The sequence below is a fragment of the Saccopteryx leptura genome, chromosome 1 (assembly GCF_036850995.1).
Source record: "Saccopteryx leptura isolate mSacLep1 chromosome 1, mSacLep1_pri_phased_curated, whole genome shotgun sequence".
Lineage (NCBI taxonomy): Eukaryota > Metazoa > Chordata > Mammalia > Chiroptera > Emballonuridae > Saccopteryx > Saccopteryx leptura.
The window spans coordinates 390913808-390930983 of NC_089503.1; the positions used below are offsets into that span (position 1 = coordinate 390913808).

Here is a 17176-nt window from a genome sequence, read left to right on the forward strand (position 1 = left end):
AGGCACTGTGAACATGAGGAACAAATTTATCACTTGGATGAGTCAGGTGATGGGAACCTGGTCCCCAACAGTCACAGGTCAGAGGGGAGGGTCCTGCTGAGGACAGACCTCCTGGAGGGAGGTTGGTCCAGTCCCCACACCTGTACTGTCCTCAGGTTTTCTGATCCTGCCCTGGGTCTGTACTCATAGTTCTGGAAACTTCTCTGGGGTCAGGACTAGGGTTTCCTTTAGGACCTTATTATGGCCCTGCCTCCTCCCTGGTCTCCCACAGGATTTTTTCTTCCCGCAGGTGAGAAAGGAGGGAGCTACACTCAGGCTGCCAGTCAGTATGGAGGGGGTGACCCCTGTGACCCTGTGACAGTGCAGATGGGAGCCATGGGGGACCCCACCCCCTATAGTTCCTCCTTTAGTCTCCTGTCCTGGGGGCTCTGACCAAGTCCTGTTGTGTTGTACCCCAGGCAGTGACAGTGCCCAGGGCTCTGATGTGTCTCTCACGGCTTCTACAGTTCAGACCCTGAAATGGCGAGGGGTTTGGGCAGAGGAGACAGGTCTGGGTGATAGAAATTCTCTGGGTCATTTCCTTCATGAGATGAATTATTTAGAATGTCACAGTTATAGCGACTCACCTGTGTTTGTGACTATTTTCTGTTTCGACGTAAAGCACTTGTCTTCTGAGGACTGAGTGATGGAAGATTTGTTCACCCTCTCGCTTAGTGACTCAGGAGCCTCTGAATTCTTTCTCTGAAGGGCATCTGAACGTGTCTGCATTTCTATCAGCATACTGTGAGGAGGTGGGAGGCTGGCCCATCCCTGCCCCCAGGCCCCCTCCCCACACTTCCCTGTCCAGCAGAGGGGGCTGGGCCCTCCTCATCCCTGTCTGTACTTCATGAAGTACTGAGCTGCAGCTTCTTACTCCCTTATTGGAAACAAAGTTGTAGTTGTGAATTTGTGTTTTCACTTCTTGCTGAAGGCTTGATGGATTAATTGAAACAGAAGGTCCTAAAGTTTGAGAAGAAATAAACAGAAGTGTCAAAAGCTTTCTAGAACCCGTGTGTCTGCTGTGCTGAGTCTGTTGCAGGGACAGGAGAGGCTGTGAGGACCGAGTGTGGTCAGGCCTGTGCCCAGTCGGTGCTCAGTGCACCGTGGACTTTGATGTGGTCACTCCTCAGTTGGGTCACCGTTCTGATCTTGTGTTCTTGTCCCTTCAGTTGTACCTTGTCCCACCAGGACCTTGATCACAGGAACTCAGACATCATGGAGGCCTTGTGACTTGTCCTAATAACTAACAGCTACAGGCCTGTGGGTGGTGAGGGCTTCATACGCCGGTCAGCCAAGGCTCAGGCCTGGGTCTATACCTATCACCGCCCATCTCCTCTGTCTTTATTTTTTGTTTCTTTGTTTCTGTGGAGCAATGTTACTGTTTTTGTTCTTGTTAGGAGTTCCAGTCTCATTCTCCTCTGGGTGTCCCTGTCTGACAGCAGCAGGTGATGACTTGTCGTCATTGTCCCCAGAAAGTCCAAGTGGTCCCTGTACATAGGAACCTATAGTTTCGAGAGATGAATTTTCTGATGCATCCTGCTCTCGCCTCCTTCTAGGAATTGATTTTTCTTTCCATCTTTTCCAAACCTTTTCAACACAAACAAATAAACGGGTTCTGGGATCAGCAGAGAGGAAGGATTCCTCAGCTTAGAGAAGTCCCTGCTGGAATTCTCTCTGCCCGCCCGCCCTGCCCTGCCCTGTGCTCCAGGGCTGGCTCAGTGCAGACTCCAGGACGTGCAGAGTGGGGTGCACTGTAGATTTAGGGGGAGCAGCCCGGGAAAGTGCAGGTGCATTGGGGTCAGTGTGAGGGCACCTTGTGCTGCAGCCGCTGTGAAGGGTGAGAACAACAGTCTTTTCCTTCTTCCTTTAACTGTCGTAGCCGGTGGGGTCCTCAGACAGGCAGCACCTGAGGGGTAGTGTCCACGAGGGACCGGGGTGTCTGCTGTCACCCAGGAAGCCTGAGCCGGGGTGCCTGTCACTCGGCTACAGCAGGAGCAGAGACTCTTGACCGGGCAGTCCCACCCCAGGGCTGGGAGGTCCCCACGCTCACAGCCACCTGGGCCTCCCCTGCAGCCACGTGCTGGGCTCAAGGTCTGCAAAGGTGACCCCCAGCTGAGACGTGCTGTCCCGTCTGTCTGGCTTCCGCAGAGGCTGGTTGTCACCATCTTCAGCCTGAGCCTCCTCACTGTGACCCCGAGGAACAAGCCCCTCCCTCAGCGCCCACCCATCAGCACCTTCATTCGCTCTCGGACAGGAAACTGCACTCGGCGGGGTCCCCACTCTGAGCAGCCTGCCCGCATCCGGAGTCCCTGCTCTGTCCCTCTGCCTTCACTTCAGCTCCGTCCTCCTTGTTTTCAGTGTCGGCGACAGGGTGCTGCTCCTTCAGCGGCTCCTGTCACATCTGATGTCCCCAGTCTGTCTGTCACCTCGGACAGGGGCCCTGCAGACCCTGCCACCCGCTCGTCCCGTGCTCCCGCCAGACCTGTCACTCCCCCTGTGCCCACGATATCCACGTCCGCCCCGAGGATCAAGTCCCCCTCCGCGGCCCACTCCACTCCACGTCCACGGCTCCCCGACCTTCCAGAGCCACCGCAGCCCCGGACGGGCCGCCCGACGCCCTGTCTGTCCACTGGGAAGTCTCCCCGTCCCACGTTTCTTCAAGTGGCTTTTCCAATCGTCGCTCAGGGTGGTCGCCTTTCTGGGCCCCACCAGGTGTGTCCCCTCTCCCTGCAGTAGGTGATCAGGTCTTCTTCTAACTGGTCTTATTCCTTCTTTGCTAAGTGTCCCCTCCCCCTCCAGCAACTGCGGGGCCTCTTTCCAGTGGACACGCCCCGGGTTGTCCGGCAGTGGGTCCCTGCAGTCTTTCTGGGACTCCACACCTCGGTCTGCCTGCGTCCTGGACGTGGCCTGGGCTGCAGCCTGCCCTGCGCTCTTGGACCCCGAGTACACAAATTGCCCCTGCGGCTTCTTGTTTCTTGCTCTCTCTGCCCTCAGCCCCTCCACAGGGTCTGATTCCTGTCAAATGACCGGACTGTCCAGGGCCACCAGCAGGAGTATTAGGAGTATTTTTTGTGTGGCAGAGGCAGAGAGAGTCAGAGAGAGGACAGATAGAGACAGAAAGGGAGAGAGATGAGAAATATCAATTCTTCGTTGCAGTTCCTTAGTTGTTCATTGATTGCTTTCTCATATGTGCCTTGACCGTGGGGCTACAGCAGACCGAGTAACCTGTTGCTCGAGCCAGCAACCTTGGGCTCAAGCTGGTGATTCTTGCCCAAACCAGATGAGCCCGTGCTCAAGCTGGTGACCTCGGGGTTTTGAACCAGGGTCCTCTGCATCCCAGTCTGATGCTCTATCTACTGCGCCACCGCCTGGTCAGGCCAACAGGAGTATTCTTGAAATAAATAGCAGGACAGCGGCAAAGGTGGGAACAATCTGTGGACACTGAGAGGCCCCACGTGCAGGGGTGGCCCTGGGTCCTCGAGGTAGCAACAACACAAGGCAGGTGCCCTCGGTGTCAGAGACAGAGCCGGGTGGCCCAGTGCCAGCGGCTCTCCTGCAAAATAATATACTTGTGAATCCCTAATGAGCAACCGATCAAATTGACCTAAAAAATACGCAAAACATCCCTGGCCAGTTGCTTCAGGGGTACAGTGTCAGCCCAGCTGGAGGATGTCCCTGGTTCGATTCCAGTCAGGGCACAGAGAAGTGACCATCTGCTTCTCCACCCCTTTCCCTCTCTTGTCTCTCTCTTCCCGTCCAGCTGTCATGGCTCCACTGGCTCAAGAGAGTTGGCCCAGCACTGAAGATGGCTCCATGGTCTCTGCCTCAGGAGCTAAAAATAGCTCGGTTGCAGAGCAATGAAGCAAAGGCTATAGATGGGCAGAGCCTCCCCACATAGGGTTCTTGACAGGTAGACACAGGTCAGGACGCTTGCGGTTGTCAGTCTCTCTGCCTCCCTCCTCTCACTTTAATAATAACAACAACAATAATAATAATAAAATACAGCAGAGGAGAACTGAGGGCATGTTGAGACGTGTTCTCAGCGCCCCGTGTTCACTGCTGTGGAGAAGGGTGGGGGGCCCAGGACCCAGAGCAGCACAGCCCGGAAGGAACAGCACACGTGACAGGAGGAGGCGGACAAAATGCAAGAGAGGAGCGAAGCAGACACCCCACTGAGCTCAGGGGGGTCCCCACACCCTCACCCACCTGCTTTCCTCCACCTTTGCCCCAAGAGATGAAATTGGTCACTTCTCCATCCCTCAGCCCAGCACCTGAACTCTCTTCCCACGTGAGAATTCCACACGTAAAGTCAGGTGGGAGGCAGAGACCACGTCCCTCCGTAAAAGAGAAAAACACACGTCTCCAACATTTGTGCATCTGGACACGAATGAGGCTACACAGGTGACCACATGCCGGACTCTGCCTCGGGACGTGGTGACACAGAGAGGCTGGGACTGTGCAGACTGCAGTGGACAAGGGTGGTGGGAGTGGCAGGGACAGTGTCCAGCTGCCAGGAGAGCAGAGACAGCAGTCCTGACCACAGGACCAGGGTCCAGCATCAGGGAGTCAGGGGTGTGAGCAGTGACATGTGCCCAGCAGCAGGACAGTGGTTCCTGTGTGGGACCCGACCTCGGCTGGACTGTGGGTCTGCTCCTGGCTGTGTGGCCTCAACCTGGTCTGTGGTTTTCCCCAAACTCTATTAGACCCAATATCATGTAAATAGTGCTTTATATCTGAACTAGAAACAGTTGGGAGAATTCCTCATGTCCTTTAAACTTTCCTCACTGTCACTGTAAGGCCAGTGGACGTGGCCACGCAGATTCACATTGGGTTCGGGCAGATGGTAGAGAAACTGTAGAGTGGAATGGTGGGCCGTTACGTTTATCAGTCTCAGAACAGCAGACGAGCAAGCAGTCAGGGCAAAGTGCTTCTCTCTCAGGACTCACAACCAAACAGGTGGGGGAGAAACCGCTTCTCCGGCAACAACACCAACAAACGCCCCCCCCCTCCCAATGGCGGCAGGCAGTCGGCAGTCCCCATTCTGCCGCCCTGAGGGCAGCACCAATCAGGCACAGGACAAGGCCAGCAAGCCTATCACTTGTTTGTCCAAGTCACCTTCCCAGTGAGGCCCACACTGACCCCCAAACCAAAGAGCCAGCTTCAGCCTGACCGGAGGTGGTGCAGTAGACAGTGTTGACCTGGGACTTTGAGGTCCCTGGTTTGAAACCCCAAGGTGGCTGGCTTGAGCAAAGGGTCCCTGGCTCGGCTGGAGCCCCCTTGGTCGAGGCACGTATGAGAAAAAAATCTATGAACTAAAGTGCCCTAAGAACTAGTTGATGCTTCTCATCTCTCTCCCTCTTGCTTAAAAAAAGAAAAAGAGGCCCTGGCCAGTTGGCTCAGCGTTAGAGCGTCGGCCTGGCGTGCGGGAGTCCCGGGTTCGATTCCCGGCCAGGGCACACAGGAGAAGCGCCCATCTGCTTCTCCAACCCTCCCTCTCTGTCTCTCTCTTCCCCTCCCGCAGCCGAGGCTCCATTGGAGCAAAGTTGGCCCGGGCGCTGAAGATGGCTCCATGGCCTCTGCCTCAGGTGCTAGAATAGCTCTGGTCACAACAGAGCAACGCCCTGAATGGGCAGAGCATCGCCCTCTGGTGGGCATGCCGGGTGGATCCCGGTTGGGCGCATGCGGGAGTCTGTCTGACAGTCTCCCCTTTTCCAACTTCAGAAAAATATTTTAAAAAAAGAAGAAGAAACAGCCACCTTCCTATCCCCACAGCCCACACTCAGGATCACCTCCCACTGCGTTTACCCAGGACACCTCCCCTTCTGACACAGACACCTCCCTGTTACCGTGTGGGGAATGGGTTAGGCTTGCTCACGGTTTCCCGGCTCCAGCTCTCTGTGCAGTTGGTGCGGGAGCAGTGACAGCTCTAGTGTGAGGTCAGGGTCCTCTCAGGGGCCACGGGAGCTGATGGCGCTCCAGCACTGAGGGGGCGGGTGGTTTCCTGATCCCGCCCCCTCCACTGCGAAAGCAGGTTTTCCTCTCACTTATACTTTTCCCTTCTCTTTCTTCTTTCGGCTTGTCTGTCTCTGTGAGTCACCAATGAATTGGAATGGCGCACTGTCCTCTGGATCTATAGTTCTTTTACTGTCTGCCCAAATTCAGTGTGAATCAGCAAGGGTACAGCCACCGGCCTCACACTGTGCTCACACACACCTATCTCTCCCCACACGACACACACTCCCAAGGCCAGCAGTGTTCCTGATCTGACTTCAGTGATGTCCCCACGTGAACAACAGTGCCACACGTCTGCACACAACCAGCCGTGGTTCCTGAGTGGTCCGTGTGGGGCAGCTCCCTGCGCTAGAGACGCGTCTCTATTGATGGGGCCTCAGACCACAGCTGTCCTGTGGCGGCTGCAGCACAAGGTGCCCTCACACTGACCGCAATGCACCTGCACTTTCCCGGGCTGCTCCCCCTAAATCTACAGTGGACCCCGCTCTGCACGTCCCGGAGTCTGCACTGAGCCAGCCCTGGAGCGCAGGGCAGGGGAGGGCGGGCGGGCAGAGAGAATTCCAGCAGGGACTTCTCTAAGGTGAGGAATCCCTCCTCTCTGCTGATTCCAGAACCTGGTTCCTTTAAGAGTTTAGGAAAAGACGAAAAGAATAATCAAGCCCTAGAAGGAGGCAAAAGCAGGACGAGTCTGATAAATTCTTCTCTCGACACCACAGACCCTGTGTGCAGGGACCCCCTTAGCTCTGTGGGACAATGACAGGCCAATCGCCTCCTGCAGCTGTCAGACAGGGACACCCAGAGGAGAATAAAATCAGGTCTCCCAACAAGAACAAGAACAGGGCCCTGGCTAGTGGCCCAGGGGCTTGACAGTCAGCCACATGTATCGATGTTCCAGGTTGGATCCCTGCTCAGGGCACACAGGAGAAGCGACCATCTGCTTCTCTTCCCACCATCTCCCCCTTCTCTCCCTCTTCTCCTGCAGCCAATGGCTCGATTGGTTTGAGCATGGCATCAGGCACTGAGGATACCCTCTTGGTCCAAGCTTATCAACCTCAGGTGCTAAAATAGCTCAGTAATGAGCATCAGCCCAGACAGGATTGCGGGGTGAATCCTGGTTGGGGCACACGAAGGAGTCTGTCTGTCTCCCCTCCTCTCACTTAAAAAAAAAAAACCCCAGTCATATTGCTGCATAGAAACAAAGAAACAACAAGTAAAAACCCAGAAGATGGGGCTGATAGTCAGACTTAGGCCTGAGCCTCAGCTGACCGGCTGTATGAGGCCATTGTTGTCCACAATTCTGGACATGTTCTTTATTAGGAGAATTTACAAGGCCTGAGTAACACTGGAGTCCCGGTGATCACAAGGCCTGCTGAGACATGGTTGTACTAAAGGGACCCAGCTGAGGAGTGACTGCTACCAAGCCCACGATGCTCTGAGCACCAACTGGGCACAGGCCTGACCACGCTCGGTCCTCACAGCCTCTCCTGTCCCTGCAACAGACTCAGCACAGCAGACACACGGGTTCTGGAAAGTTCTCAGTGCTCCCATTTATTTCCTCTCAAACTTTAGGGTCTTCTCTAATTAACCCAACAACCCCCACCAGACTCTTATTTCAGAAAGAGAGTAAGAAGCTGCAGCTCAGTGCTCCACAAAGTACAGATAGGATGGGAAGGGCCACGCCCTTCTGTGCTGGACAGGGAAGTGTGGGAGGAAACGTGGGGTCACGGGTGGGTCCGCCTCCCACCTCCTCACACTATGCTGATAGGAATGCAGACACGTTCAGATGCCCTTTGCAGAGAGAGAAGTGAGAAGTTCCTGAAGTCACAAACAGGGTTGGTGTGTGTGTGTGTGTGTGTGTGTGTGTGTGTGTGAAGCATCTTCATTCAGTCCCTGACAAGGCAGCTGTCTCATGCTGTAGAAGATAATCACAAACAAATTCAGTTCAGTGGCTGTAACTGGTGACATTCTTTTTTTTTTTTTTTTTTTTTTTTTTTTAGATTTTACTTATTCATTTTAGAGAGGGGAGAGAGAGAGAGAGAAAGGGGGGAGGAGCAGGAAACATCAACTCCCACATGTGCCTTGACCAGGGAAACCAGGGTTTTGAATCGGCGACCTCAGAATTCCAGGTCGACGCTTTATCCATTGCGCCACCACAGGTCAGGCACTGGTGACATTCTTAATAGCTCACCATGTGTTCAAAATGTCCCAGAGAATCCCCATCACCCAGTCCTGTCCCCTCTACCCCAACCCCTCCCATCAGGGTCTCACCTTTAGAAGCCGTGAGAGACACATCAGAGCCCTGGCACTGTCACTGCCTGGGGTAGAACACAACAGGACATGGTCAGAGCCCCCAGGACAGGAGACTAAAGGAGGAACTATGGGGGGTGGGGTCCCCCATGGCTCCCGTCTGCACTGTCACAGGGTCTCAGGGGTCACCCCTCCATACTCACTGGCAGCCTGAGCGTAGCTCCCTCCTTTCCCACCTACAGGAAGAAAACATCCCGTGAGAGACCAGGGAGGAGGCAGAGCCATGAGGTCCTAAAGGAAGCCCTTGTCCTGGACCCCAGAGAAGTTTCCAGAACTGTGAGTACAGACCCAGGCCAGGATCAGGAAACCTGAGGAAAGTACATGTGTGGGGACTGGACCATCCATCATTCCGAACGTCTGACCTCAGCAGGACCCTCCCCTCTGACCTGTGACTGTTGGGAACCAGGTCCCCTTCACCTGGCTCGTCAAGGTGATAAATCTGTCCCTCATGTTCACATGTGCCTCACTAAAGAGTCAGTGTTAGCAAACACCGCAGTATAGGTAAACACAGGTGAGGGGACGTTACTTCTCATTAGTAAATTGAACACACTTCTTCCTGGGCTTGAAACCCCCTGTGGGACAAGAAACTCAGACCCCACCCTTCCCTACCTGAGCGCCTCCTCCTCCACATCACAGCCCCCACCACAGCTCCAGTGACCACAGCTCCAAGGAGGACCAGGACAGCAATGGTGACCACAGTGGAAATGGTGGCCTGAGGAGGCTCTGGGAAGGGAAGGGAAGGTGAGGGCCCTGACCCCCAGGCTGCAGCCCTGACCCTGCTGAAGTCCTCCAGAGGCCCCTGCTCCCTGAGAAGAGGCTCTGTGCCCACGTGTCCTCCTCACCCCATCTTAGGGTCAGGGGCTTGGCCAGCCCCTCATGCTGCACATGGCATGTGTAGCTCTGCTCCTCTCCAGGGGGCACTACCACTGCTGCCCATTTCTGGAAGGTTCCGTCCCCCGCAGGCCTGGTCTCCACAAGCTCCGTGTCCTGGGTCAGGTCCTGCCCGTCACGCTGCCAGGTCAGGGTGATCTCCGCAGGGTAGAAGCCCAGGGCCCAGCACCTCAGGGTGACCTCACGGTCAGAGATGGGGTGGTGGGTCATGTGTGTCTTTGGGGGGTCTGAGCAGAAGGGTGAGAAATTCAGACCCTTTGCATCTGTCATGGGCCACTCCAGCAGCACTCTTGTGACCATTCTGAGAGTGGACAGGACAGCTGGGGTGGGGGAGGGAGCTGGACAGAGGCACCTGGGATGATCTCTTAGTCTTTGGAACTTTCTAGAGTCACAGGGACACAGGCCAGGGTAGGAGGCAGGTCTCTGAGGAATTCTGGTCCCTACGTGGGTGGAGTTCAAATGAACCAGAAAAGCTGGGGTCAGACCTCAGACACACTGGTTGGGGGACAGAGAACAAGGCCTGAGGGAGCAAGTCCCCATGGGTCCCAGGGCCACTGCCAGGGTCAAGAGGAACCGCTGATGGGTTAGTTCAGGGTTGGTCTCCCCTCCATCCTGGAGAGACTGCACCTGATTTCCGCGAGTGAAGGGGGAGTCGCTGTCTGGTCCCGGATCTGAAATCCAGGGGACTCAATGTCCCGACCCAAAGGAGGGTGTTCTGACCCCGGTCCATTTCCTGTCTCCGTGTAGGAGCCGCAGCCCGAGGGGAGAGGAGGGAGCCCCGCGGCCCTGGTACCTGCGCGCTGCAGCGTCTCCTTCCCCTTTTCCAGGTAAAGGCGGAGGTAATCCACGCACGTGCCCTCCAGGTAGATCCTCACGTGCTCTGCGATATCGTCCTCCTCCCACTTGCGCCGGGAGATCTGAGCCGCCGCGTCGGCCGCGGTCCAGGAGCGCAGGTCCTCGTTCAGGGCGATGTAGTCGGTACCGTCGTAGGCGAACTGCATGTACCCGCGGAGCAGGCGCCCGTCCCGGTCCATTTCGCACCCGTACAGCCTCTGGAAGGTGTGAGACCCTGACCCCGCCCCGCGGTCAGCCCCGCCCACTCGGCCCCGCCCCCGGCGCTGAAGGTGAAAAACGTGAAACCAGATCAAAATCTCCGCGGGCTCCTCCCGGGTGGGTTGGGGGCCCCAAAGTCTCAGGAGGAGCTCAGCCCCGGACACTCGGGCGACCCCGGCCCGTCCGTGGGGATGGGGTCGTGACCGGGACCCGCCCGCGTGGCTCACCGTCCTCGCTCTGGTTGTAGTAGCCGCGCAGGGCGTTCAGGTTCACTCGCAAAGCCTGTGCGTGGTCCTTGGCGAGCCACGTGTTCCGGTCCCAATACTGCGGGTCCTCCTGCTCCACCCACGGCGTCCGGGGCTCCATCCTCGGGCTCGGGGCGTCGCTGTCGAACCGCACGAACTCCGTGTCGTCCACGTAGCCGACTTCCATGTACCGGGGCTCCGCGCGGCCGGGCCGGGACACGGCGGTGATGAAATATCTCAGCGAGTGGGGACCTGGGGACGGGGAGGGGCTGAGACTCGGCGACTGTTCCCAGCGCGGGTCTCGTGCCCGCGACCTGCTGGTCTGGAGGACGCGGTCCCAGACGGAAAAGGGGCCGGGACAGAGCAGGGGGCGGGGGCAGCGCGGGGCGTGGCTGAGGCGGGGTCTGGGTGCTGGTCACGCGCCCTCCGGGTGGTTCTGCGTCCCCGTCGGTCCCCTCGCTCCTCCCGGCAGAAGCCGTTTCCTCGGGACCCTCACTCACCCGCCCAGGACACGGTCAGGACTAGAGCCCCCGAGAGCAGCAGGAAGACCGTTGGGAACCCCATGACGACACCCCGAGTGTTTCGGGAGGATCTGTCTTCCCAAAGGAAGGGTTCCAGGTCCGCTGAAACATTAAAACCAGGCGGAGGTGAAGGTAATAGGCTTCACTTGAAACCGGACACCTAATGGGAGTGACATTTTGTGTCACGTCATGAGTATCCAGGAAGGAGGACCCGACACAGGTGAGAGGCAGAAGTGAAACCCGGGGAGACGGGGACTCCCCAACACTGACCTTCCCTGCTCAGACTCTGCCCTCAGACTAAGACCCTGAGAGCCAGGCCTCAGGACCCGGGACTGTGTCCTGACCCCTCCTCCTGCGCGGAGAGCTCTTTGTCACCCGGTCTTCCTGAATCCTGGCCCAGGGGCTGTGTGAGGAAATCGGGGAGAGACCCCCAGGCTGGGCCCCGCCCCTTCCTCCTCTTCTCTTCCCGGAATCCCTCCCCCTGAAATGGACTCCTTGCCTCCCACCCCTTATCTCTCTCCCCTGGACTCTTCTAGAAGAAATGTCACCCCAGGGACTTTGATGTCAGAGAGTGAGCTGCCCTGGGAATGGAGGTGGAGGGACAGGGTTTCTCTTAACCCTGGAGGAGCTGTGTCTGAAAACACGGGATGGAGATTCTCAGAGACCAGTCTCCCTGTTGTCTGTGAACCCCAGTGGGGAGCACAGTCTTGGGAACCCTGAACATCAGGAAGCTGATCTGTAAAGAAGTGATTTTGGCCCCTTGGTACAGAAATGTGTCTAACCAGCACTGCGGTCAGACTCACAGAGCTCCTCAATTCTACTTCCCACACAGTGTGTCTGTGACTCGGGATTGTTACATTGTGAAATGATCTTCATTCAGTAGCCCTGAGTTTGTCTGTGAGTCCCCCACGTCCTCAATACAGAGAAGCCCAGGGAAGCCGTGTGTCACTGTGCATTTCAACAGGAGCATGTACATCCTAGAAGTTACAAGTGCTCAATGAGGTCATCCAAATGATGGAGAGAGAGGAGGGAGGTTGGCTGGAGGTGTCCCAGACCCAGGGCAGAGTAAGGAGAGTTCAGAGAGCATGTCAGGGAGCCTGGAACCTAAGTCAGCCTTCAGAGGGGCAATGGTCCTGCCTCAGTTTCCCTGCTGTTCTCAGTCTTTGACAGGAAGGAGCCTGTGAGAAGCGAGGTCCCAGAGCAAACGGGGCAGCAGATTTGAGAGCACAGCAGCGGGGCCATCGGTCAGTTATGCTCCCTCAGGCTGAGGTCTGGGTGTGCATTCTCACGCTGCCATGTGACCTAGTGAGGGAAAAAGTGGTGACAGAAAAGAACTTCTGGACCAAGTCCTTTACATAGACGAGAAGGGATAAGGCCTCGAGCACCAGCAGAGGGACAGCTCTGGCTAGGAGCGTGGACAGCTCACCTGTGGTGACGTCACCAAGTAAACGGTGTCGGAAATCTGTAATAATCGTCTTCTGATGTGTCCAGTTTCCTCAGTGAAGCAGGAAACAAGGTCACTGGCAGTGATGAGATGGGAAGGAGGGTGGATGTTTGAGCAGAGGATGGGGGAGACTGAGGGGGCTGTGCAGGGACAGGATGACTGTGGGCAGCAGTGTGGACCCCCTTGTAGTCTGGGTCATGATGTTAACGTGACAGCATCCACGCGTCTGTGTTGTCTCCAGCCTCCTGTAGCTGCATGGGGCAGGTGCAGGGAGGTAGAGGTAGAATTTCCTGGCTGTGTAGTTTTTCTAAGCAAGGGTGACAAGGCAAGGGAGATCAAGGGAGTGATAGAAATGCTGACTCATGGAATTGAAGATGAGTGAGGAGGGAGGAGAGGACATGGAGGGGTGAGGGACGGTGACAAGATGGTAGGATAATAACTTGGGATCCCAGTGGGCTCAAAGGACTGTGGGAGGTGATGTAGCACAGGGTGGACTCAGGCCTGGGAAACGGCACATTTGTGATGAATGGTTTGCTGATAGTATATTACTCATGTGATCAATAATCACACCAGTGTTTCCAGAGCTTATTCCGCCCTGCAGGGTGAGTAGGGAGATGGAGGGCAGAGCGTGGGAGGCATGGTGTGGAGACTGTGGGAGGGCTGGGTTATTGGCAATGACAAGTCTAGGGGATGACAAGGGAGGGGGCCCAGGAAGAGCAGAGCAGAAGGTCATGGAGGAGAGGAGCTCAGGGAAGTGAGGAGCCAGGGACTGAGCATCCTCTGCTGTGTGTGTTCTGTCCCTGATGTAAAGTGACCACAAACCGAGTGGCTTTAAACAGCAGCCCTTTATTATCTCATGGTTGTGCAGGTTACACATCCGACATGTCCTCACCGGGGCTCTGGAAGAATCCACTGCCAAGCTCACTCACTGTGTTGTCTGATCTAAGATTCTTGCAGATGTGGGACTGAGTCCCTGTGTCCTTGCTGGGTGTCAGCTGGAGCCACCCTGAGCTCCAGAGGATGTCTTCAGTCCTGGAACGTGGCCCCCACAGCACACACAATCCTTCCCCCACGTGGGACCTCTCTGCCTCCCCTCACCCTCATCTCTCCTGCAGCATCTCGGACTCCAGCCAGAGAAACCTCTCTGCTTTTAGGTTTATGTGATGTGATTGTCCAGCCAGGTGATCCAGGATGGTCTCCCTGTCCTGAGGTCCTTAACCTTCATTACACACCAAGTCCCTTTGCCATGTAAGGAAGCCTGTCCACAGGCTGCAAGGATTCAGGCTGGACATCTTTAGGGACCTCTGTTCAGCCTTCCGGGGGTGATTATGTTGAAGTATTCGAGGTCAAGGAGGTAGCACTCTGGGGAGAATAGCAGTGTGCAGAGCCTGTGGAGATGAGCGTGCAGGATGTTTGGGGGACCAGGGGTGACTGAGACAGGAGAAAGGAGAGAAGGAGGTTAGTCCTGGTGGATTCAGGCCAGATGGTGGTGAGTGTGAGAGAGGGAGGGGGGAGGGGCAGGGGTCTGGGGCTCTCACTTGGGCTCTGTTAGTGGGGATGAGGAGGTTTGGGGTGGTTGCACCTTAATTTCAGTGTGCGGACCCTTTCTTGACCCCCTGATTGTGGGGTGCAGTGTTGGAGGAGAGGAGGGTCTTGGAGGATGTGCAAGAGTTTACTCCTAACCCTGCTAGAGGGGACTGTGCCCACAGCAGGACTTACTGTGACACCTGCTGTTTGCAAGTGTGACATCTGGGGCACCAAGTCCCCTCTTTTGTTTCACTGTTGGGACAGAAAGCCCAGAGGGCTGTGCTTTTGGCTCCAGAGCCCCCATGTCTTCTATAGAACAGGAGTCGGGAACCATTTTGGCTGAGAGAGCCATAAACGCCACATATTTTAAGATGTAATTCCATGAGAGACATACAATGACCCGTGTACGGGTCATTACGCATTATCCAATAAAAATTTGATGTTGTCCCGGAGGACAGCTGTGATTGGCTCCAGCCACCCACAACCATGAACATGAGCGGTAGGAAATGAATGGATTGTAATACATGAGAATGTTTTATATTTTTAACGTTATTTTTTTTTTATTAAAGATTTCTCTGCAAGCCAGATGCAGCCATCAAAAGAGCCACATCTGGCTCGCGAGCCATAGGTTCCCGACCCCTGCTATAGAAGGTAATGTAGACATTGAGATGTTGTTCCCAAATAAACATGATTTCATTTCAAAATCCTAGTTAAGAAAAAACAACAGAGAAATAGGGAGTGAAAGAAATGTTTCTGTTTCTCAGTTTACGTGGTGTTATCATCAAGGGACAGAGAGAGGGGTGGCCGGGGGGGGGGGGTGGACACTCAGAGACGGCACAAGGCCCTGAGCGCTCCTCTTCTCCACGTGACAGGCTCTGGGGGGATGACACAGAGGACCTTGTGTGACTTTGACACTTTATACTGTTAGGGAATTACAGTTGTTTTCTTCAGTGTAATAATGATAGTATTTAAAGGAATGTTATTTTTTAAGAGATGAATATTGGAATGTTTAGGGGTGAAGGTCATGATATTAGCAGGTTATTTTAAAAAATTTTAACAAAAATTATAGAAATACATTACATTAATAAAATGTAGCAAAATGTTAAAGTGATTAAGTCTAGTTGTTTCAAAACATTGAAGTGATTAAATGAAGTTCTTTCAAACTTTAGGTATGTTTGAAATATATCATAGTAACTTGGATAAAGAATTTTAAATAATGATGCATAATGACATGGGAAACATTCACAACATGCTGTGGAATAAAAATTAGGCTTTAAGCATCTGTGTGAGGATGTCAGTGTGTGTGAGCATGTGTCTGTGTACGTCTCAGCATGTTTGTATGTGTGAGAGCATGTCCATGTGTTTGAGTGTGTCTGTGTGTGTGCTTGTCCATGTGTGTGTTTGTTTGAGTGTGTCTGTGTGTTTTGAGCATGTCAATGTATATGAGCGTGTCAGTGTGTGTGAGGTGTCTGTGTGTTTCTCTGTGTGTGCATCTGTGTATGTGTCAATGTGTGTGTGTCTGTGTGTGTGTGTGTGTGCCAGGGTTGTACACACTCACTGTGTTGGTGTGCAGCCGTGAGTGTGGCAGTCTGAGTGCACTCACTCACTCATTCTCTGAACACACAACAACGGGACATTTCAGGGCAGTGGAAATGCAGCTGTGGACATCACACCCCTGTCCCTGTCCTCACAGAGCTTACGGTCTCAGGAAGGGACAGACAGTAAACAAACAGATACAGTGTAAAGTGTGCTAGTGACCTGGGTGTGAACAAAAGCCCAGCAGTGAGGGGAGAGGGAGGATGAGGTCCCCAGGCAGGACAGGGAGGCCCCTCAGGAGGACCTGGGGAGACGGTCAGGGAGGGAGGTGCTGTCTGGTGACAGGTCCTCAGCCCGGGGACAGAGTGTAGTCTTCAAGGTCTGAGCACCCTGGGCGCCTGTGCTGGAGGAACACTGGGGACCGGGGTCCAGGCCCCTCACACGGCCACCGCTGTGTCCCCTGGGCCCGGACTGGAAAGGGTCTTGCAAATAAATGAGAAGGGTTTACAGTGTAAATCATGCCTGAAAAGGTCATTCGGGCACCCGGAAGCACATATGGGAGTTGATGCTTCCTGCTCCTTCCCCCTTTCTCTCTCTCTCTCTCTCTCCTCTCTCTAAAAATTAATAAATAAAAAATTTTAAAAAATGTTTCTGTTGAGACATCAACGGACAGACTCATAGGAGCTCCCTTGTAGATCACTGTCTCTCCCTGGCTGTTTTTAAGATTCTGTCTTTAACTTTTGGTATTTTAATTACAATGTGTTTGGTGTAGGATTTGTTAGAATCCATTGGAGTCTGAAAAGACCAGTGTGACAGGCTTTATTGAAAGGAACCTGCCGGGCTGGCTCGCAAGGGGGAGTCCACCAGGTACAGGCTGGGACTTGCTGTTTAAGGGTTAGGGGCGGGGAGTTGGAAGGGCCCTGGGGCATCAGCTGACTGGCTCCTGGACAAAGGATGGTCTTTTATGGAAGTTTGAGTGTGTTTAACTTCTAGGGTCTTCAATCACCCAGGACTTCTCGGCTGTGACGTCAGACAGTCCTTTGTGGTTGGTCATCTGCCACAAGCCCTGAAACATCCTCACAGGCAGGGTTACAGAGATGAAACCTCAGATTCCCGACTACGTGATATATTTATATATAAAAGGAAAGAGAGTGGTTCCCAGAGGCCTCTGGGAGAGAGGAGACGGGGGCGCATATGTGACCCCCAGTGAGAGAGAAAGTAGAGCTGGTGTTAGGAGGTCAAGAACTGGGGCATGGTGGTTGGGCTTAGAGGTGATGAAGAGGAAGAGAAGAAGAAATTGAAAAGCCGCTGTTTCTTTGCAGAATATTCAAGTAGAGAACCTTGCCAGGCCCAGTCCCGCATCTAAGTGAGGAGCCCGTCAATTTCACTGGAGCGAGGCCTCAACCAGGAGAGGTCCTCGAGGCCTGAAGAAGGAAGTGGAAGAATCTGCAAGGTGGTCATTGGCAGTTGCCTGTTGTGAGTGCCCGCTGGACCGGGTGGTGTGGTGGGATATGGCCTCTTGGAGGAGCATTATGGGATGGACTGGCCTGGTTCTTCTCGATAGGGGGACATGTGGAGATTCTGAGAGACAGAGGACCTGT

The 17176-nt window shown here is 54.6% G+C and overlaps 2 protein-coding genes across 3 annotated transcripts in view; one reads left to right on the top strand and one right to left on the bottom strand.

Moving 5' to 3' along the window:
• LOC136387817 (patr class I histocompatibility antigen, A-126 alpha chain-like) overlaps window positions 1–930 on the top strand; it is a 60633-nt gene extending 59703 nt beyond the window's left edge. For both annotated transcript variants that reach the window (XM_066359893.1, XM_066359894.1), the window contains one exon: window positions 662–930. In XM_066359893.1, coding sequence (XP_066215990.1) covers window positions 662–675 — 14 coding nt within the window. In that variant the 3' untranslated portion in view covers window positions 676–930. The remainder of the gene's footprint in view (window positions 1–661) is intronic.
• Window positions 931–8372: 7442 nt separating this feature from the next.
• On the bottom strand, window positions 8373–11111 carry LOC136390586 (patr class I histocompatibility antigen, A-126 alpha chain-like). Its single transcript, XM_066361588.1, has 6 exons — window positions 11048–11111; window positions 10530–10958; window positions 10043–10318; window positions 9201–9476; window positions 8968–9081; window positions 8373–8534 (listed from the first exon to the last, which is right to left on the bottom strand). The coding sequence occupies exons 1-6, from the start codon at window positions 11109–11111 to the stop codon at window positions 8467–8469; spliced, it is 1227 nt and encodes a 408-aa protein (XP_066217685.1). The 3' UTR covers window positions 8373–8466.
• Window positions 11112–17176: the final 6065 nt, after the last annotated feature.

Coding starts and splice junctions, on each gene's coding strand:
- LOC136390586 (XM_066361588.1), bottom strand. CDS start 11,111: ATGGGGTTCCCAACGGTCTTCCTGCTGCTCTCGGGGGCTCTAGTCCTG. Junction 10,959..11,047: donor CCTGACCGTGTCCTGGGCGG/GTGAGTGAGGGT, acceptor GCGCGTGACCAG/CACCCAGACCCCGCCTCAGC. Junction 9,082..9,200: donor GCCCCTGACCCTAAGATGGG/GTGAGGAGGACA, acceptor TTCCCTTCCCAG/AGCCTCCTCAGGCCACCATT.